Source organism: Xiphophorus couchianus, chromosome 11 (genome assembly GCF_001444195.1).
Source record: "Xiphophorus couchianus chromosome 11, X_couchianus-1.0, whole genome shotgun sequence".
Classification (NCBI taxonomy): Eukaryota; Metazoa; Chordata; class Actinopteri; order Cyprinodontiformes; family Poeciliidae; genus Xiphophorus; species Xiphophorus couchianus.
The window spans coordinates 30,813,730-30,833,999 of NC_040238.1; the positions used below are offsets into that span (position 1 = coordinate 30,813,730).

General features: G+C 37.0%; 1 protein-coding gene and 1 non-coding gene across 3 annotated transcripts in view; both read right to left on the reverse strand.

Moving 5' to 3' along the window:
* Window positions 1-887: 887 nt before the first annotated feature.
* LOC114153795 (transcription factor COE1-like) overlaps window positions 888-20,270 on the reverse strand; it is a 95,977-nt gene continuing 76,594 nt past the window's right edge. Inside the window, exons 11-17 of one of the 2 annotated variants that reach the window (XM_028032562.1) lie at window positions 15,232-15,320; window positions 9,816-9,881; window positions 9,572-9,734; window positions 8,871-9,053; window positions 7,897-8,094; window positions 5,846-5,914; window positions 888-1,631 (exon numbers count right to left, since the gene is read on the reverse strand). In XM_028032562.1, the coding sequence (XP_027888363.1) occupies window positions 5,847-5,914; window positions 7,897-8,094; window positions 8,871-9,053; window positions 9,572-9,734; window positions 9,816-9,881; window positions 15,232-15,320 (767 nt within the window). In that variant the 3' untranslated portion in view covers window positions 888-1,631; window position 5,846. The remainder of the gene's footprint in view (window positions 1,632-5,845; window positions 5,915-7,896; window positions 8,095-8,870; window positions 9,054-9,571; window positions 9,735-9,815; window positions 9,882-15,231; window positions 15,321-20,270) is intronic. The other variant, XM_028032563.1, reaches the window with a different exon arrangement.
* Window positions 19,757-19,828, reverse strand: trnad-guc (transfer RNA aspartic acid (anticodon GUC)). Its single transcript has one exon. It is a non-coding gene; the product is annotated as a tRNA-Asp (tRNA).

Sequence of the window (20,270 nt, forward strand, 5' to 3'; positions counted from 1 at the left end):
TTTGACTCCCCCTAGTGGTCTGGAGCACTTCCGTTTTCAACACTTTTTGTTTGCTGCATTTCATTCGGGGGTGTTTTCTTTTTTGTTTGCTGCATTTCATTCGGGGGTGTCTTCTTTTTTTGTTTGCGTCTCTCTTTTTGTTTGCTGCATTTCATTCGGGGGTGTTTTCTTTTTTGTTTGCTGCATTTTGTTCGCTTTTTGCTTGCCGCATTTAATTTGTGCGCGTGTTTTTTTTTTGTTTGCATGTTTTCTCTTTTGCTGCGCATTTGCACCTGTCGGCCACCGTAGTAAAGACAGCTATACCAACATGTGGAACAGTAATCATTAACTCAGGTCTTTTGTCTCTGAACATGAGCACTTATACCTTAACTTTATTCACTAAATTTATGGCACCATAATAGTGAGATTAATTAAAAATGATCCAACATATCATATAAACATCTTAAAATAGAAATGTTACCATGGTACACAACTTGTTAAAATCACACATGCAGTTTTGAGGAATGGAAGATTTGTCTTATGTTTTCACTTCAGTGGTGGGTGTTTAACAGGCTTTTTAAATCTGAAAGGCATTTTTTGCAGTGCAGCGTGTATAGTAAGTCAGACCATTGGCTTAATGTTCTCCTTTTGCCAATTAAACCTGGTCAGACGGCAAGCACCAAAGACAGCAAAATTGGCCGGTTCATCCTGCGTAAAAACAACACAGCAAAACAAAACGACATAAAAAAAGAATCTAATTCACACAAAACACTTGATAATGGCAGCAGTCCTTTAAGACATGTTTTCCCTCTTAAAAAATGAATTTAAAACTGAATTGGGTTAGATCAATTAGAGCTGATGTTGACAAATCGTGATCACACCTGATGGAGAGGAGCTACATTTATTTGAAGTCTTTTCTCCTTAACCTTTTTTTTTAAGAAAATGTATCACATGAGAACCACAGAGAAGATGCATGAGACAAAAGCTAAAAGTAAACGTTTGAATTTTTCTGAATGGCTTATACATCAGCAGAACAATCATAGTCCTTCAACTAAAACAATATAGTGGGGAGAGTGATGAATGGGTAGTTTTGGCAAAAAACAGAAGAGAAGGTATGTCTGTGAAGGTTTGGCTTGTCTGTGTTGGCTGCATCAGGCCTGTATGAAAGCATCCTCATCACCATCAGGTCCTCTTCACATTATACTCCTTCATTGAAGACAAAACTCCATAAATAGAAAATCGCTCCTGTAGGTTACATTGAAAAGAAGGTCAACACATGTAGCACAAAAAAGAAAAAGAAAATCAATCTCTGAAGAGAGGAAGTGGATTCTGTCCAAAATACATTTTTTGTGACCATGGAGAGTCATAATCTTGGATGTGGCAGTTCTCCTATAAAAGCATTACATTGTACAAAGATTTCTACAAACAGTTTTGCTTTTTTCCTTGTATTTTTGTGTTAGAAAGGGCCTGAGTTGGTTTTGTTCCTTCAGATCTGGATGGACACTTCCATCCCCAACCGGAGTCCGTCTCGGAGCAAATCCTCCAGCGGGATCAGCGAGAGTGTGCTTGACTCATCTTATACCAACAAACACACACACACAGAGTCACGCGCTCACGCCTTTACATGGGTGGGACGATCATTCCTGGGATTGCTGCAGGGTGGAGAGTAAAGTGGAGAGAAAGAGAGAGAGAGAGAGAGGGATGGAGGGGTGGGTAGGGAAGGGGAAAAAAACAGATTTTTCTTTTTAATTTTCTTCAGCATAGAAAAAAGTTTCCATTTCTACATTTGCATCAATATGTTTAACCATCTGTGCAGCTGTGTGACTGAAGTGACATTTTAACAACATCAATGGAAAAATAAATCAGCAAAATCAACTATGAGAGCATCACATACAATGAGCGCTGTTTGTCACACACACACACACACACACACGCCCACACACACATTTAATTATGTGCAGTTGCCCTTATTTAACTGCATGCTTGGATGTCTGCCTGACATATTGCATCATTGCATGTGTTGTCCTAAAAGCTAGCGGACAGATGTTGATGTGCGAGAACAGAGCCCTGCCCAAAATGACATACTGTCGTGTTTGCTTTAACATTCATTACACTTTATGAGACTGAAAAAATAAATAACTAAATATCATATATTGTCTTAAAAGTACAGTGTGTTAAAATCTGAAAACGTGTGTAATATCTAAAATTATTTTAGATAATTACACACTGAAGAGAACTGCATGAATTTATTTTCAGCTTATTTTACTTTGAGGTCAATAGATAAAAAATTAGTGTAACCTTCAGAAGTTAAGACTCTAATTTTGCAAATAGAGTCAACATGTGTGTAATTTAAATTAAGTACAATTCCAGCTGTTCTGTGAAGGTGAAAACAAATGGATGCCAGACTTTTCAGGCCTTTTAAAATAACAAAACATTTGTGCTGTACCATTATGCATTACTTTGTGTTGTTTTAGCACATTAAATCTGAATAAAATCTATTTAAATTTGTGATTATAATGCAACGAAACGCTTGTTTTTGGAAATCACTATATCTATTTGCACTATGGGTTTCTCTACTCTGTAGCCAGGTGTTTTCTATTGATGAGCATCCACTGCCTGCATGTTTTAGGTGCATCTCTAAAATAAAAAAAACAAACAAAAAACATTTGCCGAAAGATTATCATCAGCTCTGCAGAAGCTTTAAGGCACAATATGCTGAGAACCAGGAATGGGGATCATGGCTGGGAACCACCATGACAAGTTTGAAGAAAAAAACAAACAATTGTTTCAAAATTATTTTTCACACTGACACCAAATGCAACTTGCAGGAAGTGGGAGACTTGGTGAAATGTGGTTGGATATGCTAACAGCATCTATGGGCATGAGTTGCGGTGGGGAGGAGATGATTTCTGTGGTGCGTTACATATTCAGCTGTCAAAAATGATTGAAGTGTGGACATCTTATTTTCACTTGTAAATTAAGTTGCTACCTTTAAAAGTTCATTAAGAGCTCTGGATATGTCACTTTTATATATATAAAAATGTTTTTTCATATTAGTTGAAGCTGTCACTTTGTTACCACAGTATGAGATGAGGCAGATAATCTGTGGGGGGAAAAAATCAAGCTCCTCTAAGTAGAAAGCAGGAGCCAGGAGATGTTTTTTGGTGCTGTCAATCACCCTCTGTGTGGTGCTGCTCATTCCGCCTCTCCCTCCTTGTTCTCTGCTGTGCTGTAGCTTGTTGTGAATGCTCAGGCTAGTTAGCCTAGCCACTGATGATGGCGGATAAACGTTTTTTCTGTAATGGTAAGTTGTTTCACCGCCATTAGCACATTGAGCTGCGAGTACAGGAGGTTGATTTACAGCGCTAAGACATGCCTCCTGGCTCTGATTGGTGCATTTCTTCAGACGGCAATAGTAGCTCAGGGAGGGTGTGGAGGAAATCCATCTTTTCAAAGATTATCTATGTCATAAAGTACTGTCACACCATGGTGACAGTTTTAACAGATATGTAAAAAAACCACCCCAAGACCCCCAGAATTTTTAAATAAAATTATACTGCAGCTTTAAAAAGTTGGGAACACATAAACTGACTGTTCGAAAACAAACTTTAGCTGTCCAGAGTTATACATTTTAGGTGAAGCAAGAAGAAAAACACAAATAAAAACCACAGGAGTTGAGTTCAGGACAGGCCAAGCAGAAAACAATCAAAACATTGGTGTGCTTTTATTCAAGACAGAAACTGCTGATGAATGAACTTCACAGTGACACAGAAGTTGACTTTTCCCTTTGAAATAGTTTAGTAAATTGACTGCACATGTTTGTGGTAACAATGGTGTTTCTACCATCCCTACAGAAGTAGAATTAAAGGAGGAAACTGAAGTAAGCAAAACACTAATTGTGAAATGATTCTAACATCTAGTCACGATAAATATTTTTGAATCTGATATTTATTGGATTAGCTTGAATTCAACAATCTAATTAAAAACATGCCTAACTTCTGCTCCTTGAAGGACTAAAATCAGGCAATGCAGTGAAGATCGTTTAGATGTTAGCAGTTCTAGAGGTGAAATCTTCTACAAATTTCCAACTTCACAAACCAAAATCAAGCCTATCATCTACTCTGCAAGTATGCTTTCCTAAGATGATGGAAACAAAAATATTGCTGATCTGTTATTTCTTCTAGAATCACCTCACAGGTGTCATAAATAAGGAGCAACTTCACATTTTAGTTGCAGTTTGTATTTGATGCAGTTGGTGTCAGATGTCAAGATTTGCACAACGCACAACCTTATGTAATAAAATTTACCCCCCTAAGTTATTCTTGTTAAAATAAAAAGGCCTCATGAAAGCAACTCCAACACCAGCAGGGCAAAACTCATCTCAATGTCTTGACTAAGTGTCGAGTTACTGTTGCAGTCATTGAGCGAGGCAGGTACACTGACAACACAAACTGTGGAGACTGTCGAACATCTGTCATTGCTGATCACTTCCCTGTGAGCTGAACGTGTGAGATCACCCAGAGTGTGACAGAGAAAGAACTGTGTGAGTGTGTGTGTTGCAGTAAGTGGGGTGTATTTCTTTTTTCTTTTTTTTTTTCAGATGTGCTTTGAGGCTTCGCTTTGAGTTCCCACACCCCCACACATGCTCGCTACACACGCACAGCTAAACAAAGTCAGCGATGTTGAGAAATAAATTCCCTGTGCCAAATGTCTGTTTCTGTCTTTGTAAATAACCAACTTCCTGCCTCTCTTCCCAGTGAGAGGAGAGGAAGGAGTTATGAGACAGATGGTTAGATGTGTAATATGAGCTGAGGAGTAAAGAGGAGGGGATACTGAGAGAGAACAAGGATGGAGGAAATTATTATGTACACAGCATGAGTGCAGCGTCATGCAAAAGTGTTCAAACCCCACATCTTACATTGCATTTTAATAAGATTTTATGTAGGGATGCAAGATATAAGATTATATATTTTAACAAGGTGTCACATCGCATCTCCATATCATTCCAAATTTTAATATCTGTGCATCCCTAATTGAACACATAAACAATAGTGCAGGAACTATAAAGTAGAAGGAAAAGTATACTGGGCTGTCAATATTTTTTACAAACAAAGAATTTTGTTGTGCATTTGTATTCAGCCCCCTAAAACAATATCTTGCAGAAGGAGGCCAAATGATTCAAATTTGGTCTCATCTGACCAGAATATGGTCTGTCTGTCAAATCTTGACTGAATCCCCTACATGAAAGGAAACTACAAACAGGATTTCTGGCTTAGTTATATCAATGCCTTTTTCTATTGTTTTAGAAAAGTCTGATTAGTGGAGTGCATGAAGAGTAGCTTTTGTAACTGAGCTCTGAATCTCTGATGCTCGTCTCCAATGAGCCTCTTGGCTGATTTATATTTGCCTGATTTGTCAACTTAGGGGAATAGTCATGTCTTGGTCAGTTGTTGCAGTTATGCAATAATCTATTTCTGGATGGTGAATTGAATAGTGGTCTATAATTTCTACAATGTTTGGAATATTGTAGTATAACCTAGCTTCATCACAAATGTATCTCAGACCTATCTTTTGATGCTGACTGTTCAAAAATTTTATCCAACAAACAAATTTTGAATACAAATGCAGTTCTAACTTCTTGGATTTTTAACTTTTTTAAATAAAATTGAACAATGTGCATACTTCCCTTTCCACTTGGAACTTATGTGTTACTTTGTGTTGCATAAAATCCAAACAAAGTGCATTGGCAACTTGTTGAAATATTTGAAGCTAAGAAGCAAGAAACAAGAGTGATAACTCAGTGAGTTAGTCAGAAGTTGCAGATGCATTAAGTCAACAGAGGGGACAGAAAGGCTGAGGAACATACTTCAGGTGAAGGCCAGGCCTTGTAGAGAGCCGGCTGATGAGTACTTGCTAGAGTCCACAAATGTTTGATCTGGTAGAAAAAGGCGGAGATGGAAGAATGGGAAGAAAGGGATGGTGAGAAAGGATAAACAAGAAATAAGAAATAACAAGATGAAAAGTTCGATAGTATCAAACACTGTAATCCAGTTGTTAATCACAAAAAGAGTAACAAATTACCTCAAAGAAAAGTCTTTTTAAATAACCATTAAGAGTACAGAACATCATCTCAACATCTGTCAGCAGAGTTTTCTCTCTGTTGCTCAGGGTCATGTGATCGCGGCCGCACTGACTCTACTAAACGTCTCTGTCCATCTGATTTGAATGTTGTCTAATGTTCGTGCATTACGAGCAATACAAAGAAGACCCACTGCTGTTCAGACTTGCTTTAAATAATCTGGATACAAACTGTACATGTCAAAAATGATTCTCAGCTGACAGTCTGAAAAAAACAGCCTGGGAAACAAATATGGATGCCAGATGATGCTTTAATATTATTGTCAGATAAATCCCATGACGAAGGTGGGGGGTGATTTATTGGACTTTCGAAGCACATGTACTATGTGCTCTGTGGGAAAGTCCAAAGAATTCATATTTTAACAAGAACAATCACAGAATGCTAAAAACACTCCGATTAATCATATTTTCCATGCTTAAAAAGTATGAAAAGTTATTTTCTGGTAAGCACTACAAACACGGATTATTCAAATAAATGTAGTATCATCAACTTGCTAACCCATTAAATCCAGTGTTCAAGTCAAAAATACATTTTATTAGTAATTTTACTAATAAAAAATACTAATGGCTACTACTGAGCCATTAGTAGTGGCTCAGCAAACGCCTCCAAATGGTAACAGGGACAACAACGTCTTGATCAGGACAGTCCTACTGCAAAAGATGGATAAGGACGCATAAATCATGCAGCCTCAATTCTCCAAAGATAAAACTGGAGAGCTAACAGGAAAATGTAACACAATACGGAGAGATGGGCATACCTAACTTTTATCCATGCCAGCAGCTTTTAGATATTGTACTTAAGCTAAATAATCCCTGCCTTGTGATTAGCTGACCTGTAATGCAGATCCATGCTCAACCTGTCAGAATATCTTTGAAAAAAATATATTTTTCAGTGTTTCATTCAAAAAAATTAAACTTCCTTGTTGATTCTGAGATGTCTGAAAATTTATTGGAAGGAGGATTTGTAGTAAAAAATGGTAGAAAGTATGTGGATGACAGAAGACAATAAATCAGATTATATTTTCTAATTTGCACTTTTGAGTGGTTCACGTCTTTATCCCAGTTGGGTGTGTGAAGTCACTCTAGAACCAGAGGGAATATTAAAAAAACCTGACTTTATTTTATAGTATTTTTTCATTAAAATATCAAACTACCAGTCAGCAAACCTTACCACAATCAGAACCACTGTGGTACATTTTCTTTGCCTTTGATTAAGCTAAACAAAATTAGTAACATTTTTATATCTACTTTAGATTTTTTTTTATGTTTAAATTAAATAACATTCTTATTGTTGTTTTTAAAATAAAGGAAACCATCCAACCTTTAAGGAATAAATAAATTTTCTTCAGGTTCAATTATTCTAGAAAATGAAAAAAGTGAAAAATAACAAGTAGTTTTTAATTAAAAGACTAAAAATCCTTTATAAAAAAGGACATTCCTTACACCGTGCTTTAGCAGAAAAAACTTTTATTAACTTTACATTTTAATATACTACTTCATTATTTTACTTTGTGGCCAAAGTTATTTGGCCACAAAGACAACTAGTCTGGATGGAACCAACAGAACCACGTTTTTGAACTGAATTACTGAAATATTTAATTTTGATGATATTCTAATTTATCAAGACATGAGAACTGAGAGTTGTTTTAAAGGAATCTTTCATCTAAACCTTTAGGAATAATTTATTTTAGAAGGAAAAGCAATAACACACAAACATATTATGTGCAAAACATTTTCACATATGCCTCCACCTCGTATCGGACCAGCGTGGTCAGTTACCTTGAAGTCCGTTGCCATTGGCACTAGTGCAGGAAGGTGGAGGAGAGGACGATGGCCTCACCACAGGTGCAAAGGCGGACTTCTGTTTAACGGCCGCTGACACCATGTTGGCCGGGGAGAAGGAAAAAACCCCAGAAGAAGAAGAACAGTTGGAGGGAAGAGATGTGGATGAGGCCATAGTGGGACTGGATGGAACGACTGGTGGAGGAAAAAAAGGCAAAAAAGGAGAAGAACCAATGAGAAATGGAGATAGATTCTGAATGCTTTATAAATCTAAACTGCAACATATTTTGTGGTTAAAATAAAAAGATTACACATGACTTACGAGATAAAAAATGTATTGCTGTGAGTTTTTTCTCTGACAGTTTATAATTTGTTAAGCGTCCTCCCATGAGCCTCATTAGAGGCCTCTGAACAGCTTGTCAATTTTTGTTATTTAGAAACAACATGTTTCATCACAACACTTGAGCTTAATCTTCTGTCTGAGTTTTTGTTTTTTACATGTATCTCTACAGATGTATCCAATTACAGCTTCATAATGAAATATTTACAACATTTTCAAGTTATCATCATCTGTAAGTTGAACAAACATAAAGATCTCACATAAATAAACCTGTTAGTTCAGCCTCTTCTCATCACAATCATCTATTTTTATACCAGTTAAACCTTTAAAGGCACATTTCTTTGAGACACTCCTTCCTATTGTACTTTTTGCATTACTCTTCTTTATCAAACCATTCTCTCCTTGTTCTTCCAGTCTATTAAACAGGAATATGGTGAAATGAAACAACAAAAAGAGAGAATGCTTGACTTTTAGATAACAGAGCAATGAGTTGATGCTTGATTGAATACTGTGCAGCATTATAAACCCCATCGGGAATCTATATATTTTACTTGTGTTGGGACGTGTGTATCCATAGCAGTTTGTCTTTTTATTATAATGTGTTGAGTGGACAATGCATGTGTGCACTAACTAGCATAAGGCGAGTTGGCGGCGGAGCCGTTGAGGAAAGTGGGCGAGCCTCCGAGGTTGGTCATGCCACCGTTGTTAGCGTAGCCGTTCATGGTGCTGCTGACTGAGGTGTAGCTGGTCTGCTGAGGTGTAGAGCTGGGCACATAACCATGAGGCGACACGCTACTGCTGCTGCGCACAAACCCTGCAATAAATACCAATATAATGGAACATTGGAGGACAGTAAAAAAGGTGTTGTTGATGAGGTAAAGCTTATTGCTTGGTGTAGTTTCCTGCTTCCACAGATTAATATTGGAAAAGCAGATTAAACAACCAGAATTAGATTTATTCCAATTCGATCCTAATTAAATCAATCAATTATTTACTCCTAATTAGTAAAAAGTTGTCTATCTAAGAAAGACTGGCTGACAGTATGAGGGGATTAACTTTGCAGAAATCCCGTCTTCATAGTATCTATATACATACTGATATATTGATTATAATTATTTCTATGTTTACTGTTTCTTCACACAGAGTCAATGTAGATAATTTCATTAACTTTTCAAAAGGAGGAGCATTGTATCTCTGCTAATTTCCACCTGCATAATCTGTAATCAAGTATGATTGAGCAAATTATGAATTGGTGAAAAGCCAGTATAAAAATTAATTACATTTATGTCTACATGCTTTGAATTGTGCCATGTGAAAAGTGTAAACGTGTACCCTGATTGGCTTGTGACGGTTCTGAGACGTTGACGGACAGCTGTCCAGTGAAGGAGTTCACTCCCATCATGCCTGTGTGCGTCGAGCCGGAGAGCTGGGTGTGTGTTCGTGGAACGCTGTAGAGAGCTTCTGCGATGTCTGCTGCTCGTTTCAGGATGATCTCCTGGGAAAAATGCAACCATGGCACCAGTTTTAGATTTCTTCCTGTTTCCAAGCGGACAGCTGTAGGTGTTTGGGGTTGTACCTGGTTGTTATGAGGCAAACCGTAGAGGGCTTCCACCAGATCCGCTGCTCTTTTCAGAATAACCTCCTGTGAAAAATAGAAAGAAAATGATAATATATCTGAATTACAATTATTTGTTTAAAGCTCAATCTTATTTAAAATGTCGAGTGCCATTTGCTTTTTTCATCCCTTTCTGTCTTAAACCATCTCTTCATGATAAACAAATTGCACTTCACTCCTTTTAAAATGTAGATGATCGCCTGTCAACTTGAGTGCTTTTATGCAGCTTAATAACATCTTAAAGTGACAGGTATTTAAAATGAAATCTAAAGTCATTCTAGTCTGCAAAAAGTTTCTTGGAAGCTCATCTGCAAATTCAAATAAGCCCTTAGAGATCCCATAAAAGGCCATTTGATCATAAAATGCTCTGTCTTTTTTACTCATCTCTTCAAAAGCAGGTTGCGAGTCCTTGGTATCATTTTTTATTCTCTTTTCTCTTTAACCTCTTTTCTCTTTTTTTACTTATTTAGTAAAAAATAAGAGAACCCTAAACCAATCAAATATACAAATATGTTAAATTGTTTGTGCCAGCCTTGTAATCTCCACAGTTTTTTAAATATGCTTTTGTGATTCCTGTCACCTTTTCCTCCATCCCTTTCTTTGTCCCCTCCTGCCTTCTCTATCCTCTCCACAAAGTTCAAGTTCTGCTGTTCTCGTCCTCTGTGGTTGTTACCTTTATTATTTCTCTCCTCTCCTCACCTCTGACGGCCCGCCCCGAGGTCTAAGGTGTCTTGTTTAACAGTTAATGTGTTGTCGTTTTCACAGCATGAGGTGACAGAGAGAAAATTACTCTGTACTTCGCAGAGTTAACCTGCACTGTGTGACACTCTCACACATGCTTCGCCGCATGCGTGCTCTCCTGTGAGTTTGTGGCGGTGGAACATATTGCCTTTCCATCAGTGTATGCAGGCGTGTGTGTGTGTGTGTGTGTGTATGAGGATATGAAAGGTCGAACAGCCAGTCAGCAGATCTTATGTGCCTGTCAACTGAGCTAAATTCAATCTTTTACAGATTATTATATTCTTGCTGCCTCTCTGTTAACCTCTCATTATTAGGGCTGGCGAGCTGAACCACTCACAAACACACACACACACCCACACCCACACACACACCCCTACGTATACACACACACAGAAACCCGATCCTGGGCGTTGAAGTGGTTCCGGTAAAGCCAGTCACTGATAAACGGGAAGGAAAGATGATCCTCTGGTAACATCATCATCATCATCAGGTCTGCAGTTTTGTGGAGCTGCATCATTCAAATCTTTTTACTGCCTAATGCATTGCACTTTGACTTTTTTCATTTTTATCTTTTATTTAAAGAGAAAATCCATCAGCTAATTAATCTCTTACATGAGTATTTGTAAATAAGAAGCAATGTTTATAAGGAATTGTCTAGTTTTAGCTCCACATTTAGAATATTGTTGTATCTAATTTATAATCCCTCCATAATGCAGATGAAGTTGCTCCCAGCTGCATTGTGTTTATGCAACTTTGAATGGAAAAAAGATTAGATTCTGGCCTGTAACTTATGTTTTAGAGCTGATTAAATTAAAAAATATCTGCAGCAAACAAGAAACCAAAACTGAACAAATGTTAAGAAAATTTGTGATTCAGACAAGCTTTTTCCATTTGAATTAGAAACATTTTACCACAAAAATGCATGTCAAACATGTCAATGTAGCATCGTTCAGATATTATTCCAAACATTTACTTAAAAAAAACAAATGAAACAATTATTCTATAGCTTTAATCTCTGCTTTTTATTTATTTATGTTTTTAATTTAGCGGATGTTTACCCGTCTTTCACAACTTTTATCTCAATGTGCTAATTTACCTAACTATATCACCTTTGACGTTATACAGGAAAATATGTCTCAGGAAAATATGGAGAAAACTGAGTCAGACAGAAAAGACATTTTATTGGAAGAGGGAAAAGACTCAGGAATTGTCAAGGTGCTTTTAATGTCTGATTTATGAGCTGTGCTAAAATGATAACCATACAATATCCACACACACATGCTGTATGCATTATGACTAGGAAACGTTGGGCTGAGTATCTGTTGGGGTCACGTGTGTGTAACGTGCATGTGCCTAACAAGCACATACATGACACATATGTGACTTATTTCTCCCTAATGCTGGTACATTAGCAGCTTGATCCGCATCTAATGGGCCATTAGGGATGCCGTACATGGAGGGTCACCCTTCCCATAGATATGATGTCATGCTTTTCACGTGGGACACAATTGCACACATAGGAAGCGGTATCGACATGTGTCCACAAATTTTCTTTGGACATCATCTCTGTGTTGTTAGATGGTGGTTTCAGATTTCATTGCCTCTCCCTGGTGGTGAAGTCGATTTAAGTGCATGAGAGTCACACACTCATACATCTCAGCACTGCATGTATGTTGGAAAGTTTCATGTTCAGTATATCTTCACGCATCACCTGCATTACTCACACTCATCCAGGATTACTCATCTTGGTGCTGCCAATGATGTGACCTGGTGAAGGTATGACATCAGTAAAATGAGGTGCACAGCGATGTCAGCTGCGTGAGTCACATAAAGAAACCACCCATTTCTAACCAGATAATTTCTTTCTGCTGATGCTACTTTGTTGAAACATCGCTCATCAGTGATCTACCTATAGTGAGTTTATTGGTTTTGTCTCCAGTCTCTTTATATTCTAGACTTTAGCCCCAGTTTTGACTCTGTATGTTCAGTGACAGCTCACAGTGTTCTTCCACATCAGGACAGAGTATGTTACTTTTGTTGTGATGTATTATTTCAATGTTTCCAAGTTCTCAAAGAAAACCTTACAGTTGGTTGAAATTAATGTTAATTGCTCCTGAAAGGAGAAATCCTATTCCAGGAGGATTTCCCCGCCCTTGATGAGTTCTTTGCATAAACTTTGTGTAAAATCCTGATTTGAGTTCAAATCTTGTTTATCACTGCAGATTTGGAGCTTTTGGATACCAGGTACATTTTCTTTTTAACTTGTTTTGCTTTTGGGTTCTTTTTTAATAGCTATTTTATTTGTGAGTTTATTTTACTGTTGGTAACTGTGTGTGCTGCAGAGATTGAACAGAAATCTACCAAATTCTACAAAAATCTGTGTCTTCCTAAATTTGAAATAAGCTTAAAAAATTCTCACTTTTATTGCTCTGGTATTTAGCTGACAGAAATAAAATCCCTGCAGCCCTACGAGAGGAAACATTTTGTCTGATTTATACCGCAAGAGAAAGAAACACTTATGTGTAACATGTAAACATCTGGTTTCATCTGTATATGAGCACATTAACATTGAAACTATATATGGTAAAAATATTTGATGACACCTGACGATGTATCTGCTTCTTAAAGCAGCTTCCCACTTCACTGTCAAATATTTTAACATGAACCAAGTCTCGAACCAGAGGGTCAGATGAGTAGTTCTTCAAAACGTCACTGTGTCCCAGTATAAAAACAGAGCAGCACAGGGTAAGGTGCAAACTGTATGTGTCACATATGGATGCTGAGGAGATCACAGTGACACAAACCAGCAGCTGAACTAGTGCCTGCCTGTGTGTGTTGCCAGTAAAATCCCCTGAATGTTCATTGAACAATTATAGAATCGGCTGTTCACTGGTAATCCTTTCTCACACTCCACTGCTCCGTCTGTCTGTCGTCTGTGTGGTGCTGCCAACACACTCTTAGAAATTATACATTGACTGTTTGACACTCGACAAGCAGCCAAAACTGCATTTGATGCCAGAGAACAGAATCGCGTATTCCAACTTATTCACATTAAACAAAACCAGAAAAAGAACGAGAATCAAAATACTATTGCAATACTGCTATAACAGTTACAGTTCTCCTTTCTAATACCTTCACAGAACTTGGAACAAAATCTATCAGGAGGAAAAAAACATCTAAAAGCATAACTGGTATAACTGGGTCCAGTTATAGTCATCATTCAAACACGGGGAAAACCTGATCCCTGATCGATTTTTGTATTTACAGCAGCATAACTATTCTCATTGTGGCTTTGCCTGGAAATATCTTGGGTGACATCATGTTGCTCAAAATAAAATTCACCATGGGAGGAAAAAAATCATGAACCAGAAGGATATTTCACAAATGTAAGAACAAAATGCATTGTGGGTGAATCTAAACAATATACACATTTATTTATTTGCCTTGTTGCTGCTGCTGAAACAAACAGTCATAAAGTTTCATGGGGGTAATTACTTTCTTAAACTGGAATATGTTGTTTTGGATTATGTTTATTTCTCAGTAAGGGGCCAGTTTGATAACTTGACTGGAAAGTATGATCATGTTTTCTAAGAGTGCTTACTCTGTGCACAACAATAGGGTTGCTTCTTCTCTCTAACTACTAATATATAAACATTTAAACGCAAGAAAAATTGGCAGAACTGATAGAGATGTTTTACTTTTTCTGACCTTGAGTTTTAATTTCATACCCTGAAGGAAAAGAGAGCCCCATCAGCGAGAAAAACAAACCCTGGCCACGTATATATAAATAAAAAATCAGTAAGAACATAGGGTTTACATTTCTGCAGATGCAGAAACATTTACAGTATTGTTTTTACAGACCGTTTTGGTGTGTTCTGTGCTGCACACATTCCCACAATCATAATGTACGCTGTGTGCAATTGATAACACATGTGGACGGATGCAGGGTGTTGGCACGACTGTGTTGACATCAGAGCATCAACACATCATCACATCATGACCAGCGCCCATTATTTCATGATGTCACAGAAAAGACAGCCTTTCTTGGTCCAACTCCAAAACAAAAAGGAGTCATTCAGCAGCGGCTGTTTCAGGAGACCGCCACGTCGCCCCTCTACCTCTCCCAAAAATTCAAATTTCAATCAGGTTCCCGAGCCCTCACATGAAAACAGCCGCACCACGAGGAGAGTCCTCCTGCATGTACAGATCACGATGGCAGAGTCTGGTATCAAAGCACAGCTCATCATTTGTTGTTAATTATTTATATCTGCTGATCTTCTCAACACTTTGTTTGAATTTCAGCCAACGAACAAATCTGGAAAAGAATCAATCGCTCTGTTTTTATGAAGCTCTAACCCTATCCCTATTCCTATCCATACCCTAACTGAGAGTTCATCTAGAGGTAAACGTAAAACCCACTTGAGATTTGAAAACACATATTTTGCTTAGCAAAATAAAAAGAGACACAAAAATATCTTTGGAAGTATTCTGCCCTATATGTTAATCTCAGCAGGTTTTTCTTTGAATGCAAAGCTTTATAACTCAAATATTTCCTTTTGTAGAGTCATACTTTTCTTAATAAGTTTTCTTTTTTATCTTAACTTTGGAGAAAGATCAAGCTAAAAACTTTTGCTACCTTTGGAAGCCTTTCAGGGTCCCCAGGGTGCCGAGGGATAACCTTCTGAAGTCTCTGAAAACCATAGTCAATGGTTGGTTCATTCAGTGCTGCAGAAAAGAGAGGAATAGAAAGAGGATGAGTAAAATAAACTTAACGGAGATGACATTAATAGTCCATGTTTTTCTCTGATATTATATTTCATGTAAGGGCAGATATGTAGGATTTTCCATGATGACTCCAGCAGTTTGAAAATTAAAAGCATTTTTTTTGCGTTTCCTCGTTATAACTGCGCAAACCCCCAAAACATTTATGTTTTCTTCTGAACAGAAAAACTGAAGTAATGGTTTTATTAAGTCCATAGTGCAAACTTGACAACAAACAATTGCTCTTTATATATCCATAGGATTTCCAGTAAGACTACTTTTACTTCACAGCAGGTTTGACTCAAATTATATTTAATACTTCATAATAACAAGCAGACTTATCACGTTCAGCTGTAGAAGAAAGTAAAGATCTCTGCAGAATAAAAGTCACTCAAATCAGTACTGTCAATTTGCCAGTTTCAGTGTCAAATTATTTTTGCAACACATGTGGACTTAAAGTGCAACACTTTAAAAAACTTAAAGTGTTGCAAGTGCAGCACAACAAAGATTAAATACAAGAAACAATAATAAAATAACTTCTAAAGCAATAAACCAGAATCTGGGAAATAAAATACCTGGAAAATTGCTTGAAATAGACAAGAAAAGCAATGATATTACTTAAAATACAAAATAAAATGCAAGACAGAGACAATAAAATGAATATAAAACAAAAATAAAAAGATAAAAGAAAGAGGGCTTTATAAAGTTGTATACAACTTGATACCAACCATTCTAGGCACATTTTGCCAAGAAATGTGTAAAATAATCTGAACGTGATGAAAGAAAAGTATGAATAATTATTTACAGTTCAGGATGTGAGACAAAGGATCTCAGTTTGGCAATATTTGTTAAATGAGAAAAACAGGAATTTGACATTTGCATCCAAAGTGAAACTTGAGTTAAAAGTTGAGCCAAGATTCCTAACAAGAGTTTGCCAAAGTACACAGAGGTACAAGATGCTCATTTGTCATCGTTCCAGTGCAATGTTAAGTATTTCAGTTTGTTCTTCATTTAATACAAAAAAACTGTCTCCCATCCAATGTTTAACTGTGTCTAAACTCTTTGCCAAAGTGTTGAGTTTAGAAATATCACTAGCTCAAAGAGAGGTGTAGAGCTGCATATCATCTGCCCAACAGTGATTAGAGAGCGATGTATTCAAAAGCTGACACAATGAACCCAAAGAGCAATACAAATACAAAAAGTCACTGGAGGCCATTTTAAAGCTTCACGTTTCCACATGTATTAAAGATTGGATTTGGACAGCATTCAAAACAACCACCTGTTAGGGAACACATATATTGCATATATAGATTTTTGCTTTCCAAATATAGCTTCCTGATGCAACTGTAAATAATAGCGCTGACTGTGAAATGTATATACCCAGAGAGGAAAGCAGAGGACATGTAACAATGTGATCCCATCAAGTAAACCTTTTTACATGGATCAAAGACTTTTTCCAAAAATACGATAGCTTTCAAGTGGTTCATTAAAAGCTCTTCATTCTCGCTGCTTGTCAGAATAAAAATAATTTCCATTAGCTGTCCACCATTGGTCCTTGTTGTGTTGAAAAACTTTGCACCAATTTTCAGAGGCTAAAAATTTCACAATGCAGTATTTCACAAACAGCCTTTGTGTATTACACACGGTTAAATATGGAAATTAAGTTTAGCTGGTTAAACATCAGTCATCAGTGTGATTATAAAGCTTTCTGATCCCAGTTTCAAAATGTTACATGTCGCACTTTTAACGCTGCTCTTGCTGGTGTTTAGCCCAGCTGTGCTAATTAACACACACAATCCAAACATCTGCAGGAGTCAGCAGGGGGGAATCAGACTAGTGAGGAAAAACAATCACTTCTCTTTTTGTTTCAAAATACCCCACTGACACCGGAAGGTGTTTGTATTTCTGGGCTGAACTGAAAAATGGTGAACCTTGCTAATGTATTTATGTATTTCTTCTAACTTATAGAAGAAGTGGGTTAGAGAAGTGGGCATGTGTTTTTATATTTAAATCTGTGAGTCATTTGCTGAAGAAAAGACATCTAAAAATGATTAATCATGTTAAAGCAGGTTGAGGCAGGTTCTTTATTTTGGATGAAACAATTTCCTGTTTTTCTCAAGCTGAGCATTAAGGCATAGAAATAAACTGGACATAAACGTCATTTATGGAAGTCAGCCCCAAAAAAGGTGCAAGGTATTTGGAGTCTCGTTTTGATCAAATATACTTCCAACAACATCAAAACAAAATGGCTCAACAATAAAGTCCAGTTTTCTCTTTTAACTACTCACCATCTCCAACTCTTGCCCTTCACAATAAGAGTCTTTATTCTGTTGTGAAACGTCAGTGTGCGCCACACAACAAGTGAAAAAACCGAAAGACGCCTTCGAATCATCTAAATTGTTATAGTGAGACCCTTTCTGGCTTGTCAAACAACAATGTTACACTTGCAAGCTTGCAAGAAATTAAGAAATGTACAACTCACTGACAAACTAATTAATTTTCATTAATAAATGTTTCTTTAAAATATAAAAGTAAAAAATAAATGGGAATAATTTTAGTGTTTACCCAATGCTATTCTTAATATAACAGCGTTACGCTTATTTTTTAATCCAAGCCTCAGATAAAACACAAAGAAGAAACATCCAACCAGAAAAAAAAACTATACTGCTCACAAGAACAAGCAAGAAAAATTAATACTCCAACAAAAATCAAGAAACCCCCTTCTCATCTGATTACGATCGATCTTTGGTCTGCAGGATTTTCAGGACCTTTTGAGTGTCACTGGACAAAGTAAAAGTTAAGAAATCCAAAATTTCTTTGCTTTTAACTAATACTCTAAGGTGATTTTTTTCAAGGATGCAAAGCTGGACGTTTTGTCATGTAAATCATGCTTTGCCTGCTTTTGTTTTTCAATAATACCTGGATTCTCCTTCACACCTCCTCTTGCTCTCCCAAGAACTGTGACTCCTAAATTGAGTGCAGGAACCTCACTCCATCCTCCTGAATGTTTGTTGTGCTGAATGATGAGATATTTTTTATCGCATTGAATCAAAAATACAATACATGTGGTAACTTCAAGTGGTTGAGTCGGGGTGAAGCCACTTCTCCATCAAACTCTCAAACAACCAGCTTTAGGACTACTTTTCCTTAATGCTACACCAAGAATCCAGGTATTTTCCACCTAAATCACACTACAGAGGTTTTGTTACATAAATAAATGAACAGAGCAAAGCTTCCAATTTAAAAAAAAATCTTATTAGATGACGTCAGAATCAGCTGGGATTAAGTGCAAGCAACTAAATAGATTTTATATATACTTATAGATATACGTAGGTATACTAAAAAGCTTCAAACTGGTAGTGTCAAAAACATCTGTATGATAATTTCAGTACAGATACAATCAAAAAAGGTTTTAAAGAATACTTAGGGCCCCTTTAATGCTCCAATTATTCTCATCCAAAGTCTTTATCCAATCAATTTGTCAATCAAGGAGAGCTCTGAAAGCGCTGTCCGTCAGGATAGCATCAAAATGTAAAGGTTTGAGCAGAATTTCTGTACTTTTTCAGTTATTGACAAATGCTGAGCTTATGTCATCACCACATTGTTGAACCCTGAAAGTTCAGCAATAGGCGAGGTGTAGGTAGGAAGTTATGCTGGATTAACATGGACTTGTGGGAACCAAAGGGGTGTGTTTGCGTACATGAAGTCCAAGAGTGCAGCTGCGGCGGTGATGTTTGGTACTTTCCACAGCAAGCACTGATAAATTACTTGCAGATGAATGTCCTTTGCTTGTTGTGCAACTTCTTTTAGCATGTGTGTTTTAGATATGTCTGTGTTATTCACACATCACACCCAAGTCTCTGGTTTCTGTTACGTTCTCAACCACCTAATTTGTTCGCAACATTACTTTATAAATCATGAGCTTTGGTCCAGATGTTAAGCTGTTGTGGACAGCATTTCTATGTGCTTAAAGGAAGCCCTTTGGGCACATTAGGATTTTGTGATTTATTGATGGTAATTATGTGGACATGAATTAGAGGTAGAAAAGGGTGGGTCTGCGTAGGAAGAAAAAAGACTAACATGAGGGAAAAGAAGAACAGAAAATGCAGATTTAACCAAGAGGAACAACCTTCTAATTTAATCTTAATATAGAAACCTTAAGATAATGTAATCTTGGTATGAAGTTGTCACTTAATTTGAAAGCATTCTTTCAGAATGAGGAGCCAGAATCAAGTATATTACTCTGTTGAACTAGGTTCTGAATGGACCACTGGGTAGCTTGCTTGGTAGAGCAGGTGCACAGTGTGCATATTATTTATTTTTTTTAATTCTTTATTTAATCAGGTAAACCCCGTTGAGATCTAGATCTCATTTTCAAGAGGGACCTGAAACAAACTTCACTCCCCGTCGGGGAATCGAACCCCGGTCTCCCGCGTGACAGGCGGGGATACTCACCACTATACTAACGAGGAGACTATACTATAGTCGTTCTGGGTTTGATGTCTGTCTTGTCCCTTTCATGTCAAATTAGTGATCCACAAACACTAATTTGTTGAACCCAAAAAACCTTAGGTTGTCAGAGACATTTCAACAATCAATAAAATGCTGAAACTGTCTTCACCTTTTCCCTGCTTTTTGTCTTCTTGTTTTAGTTCACCATGTTGTTTTCTGACATGTTGCGTCCTAAAATACATTATTGTATTTTCTTGAATTTTGTTGTTCTCTTGGTTTTAATGAACTGCATGACATGTGAACACTCTGACTTATTTAGATACGTCAAACCCTGCAAAAACTTTGTTTTATTGTACTGAATGTTGATTGTTTTAAACATAATCATCCAGATTGTTTTGTTTTAATTAAAGAGAGCAGTGTTTCTGACAGAAACAGACCAGGAGAGAGTGATGCAAGTTAGAG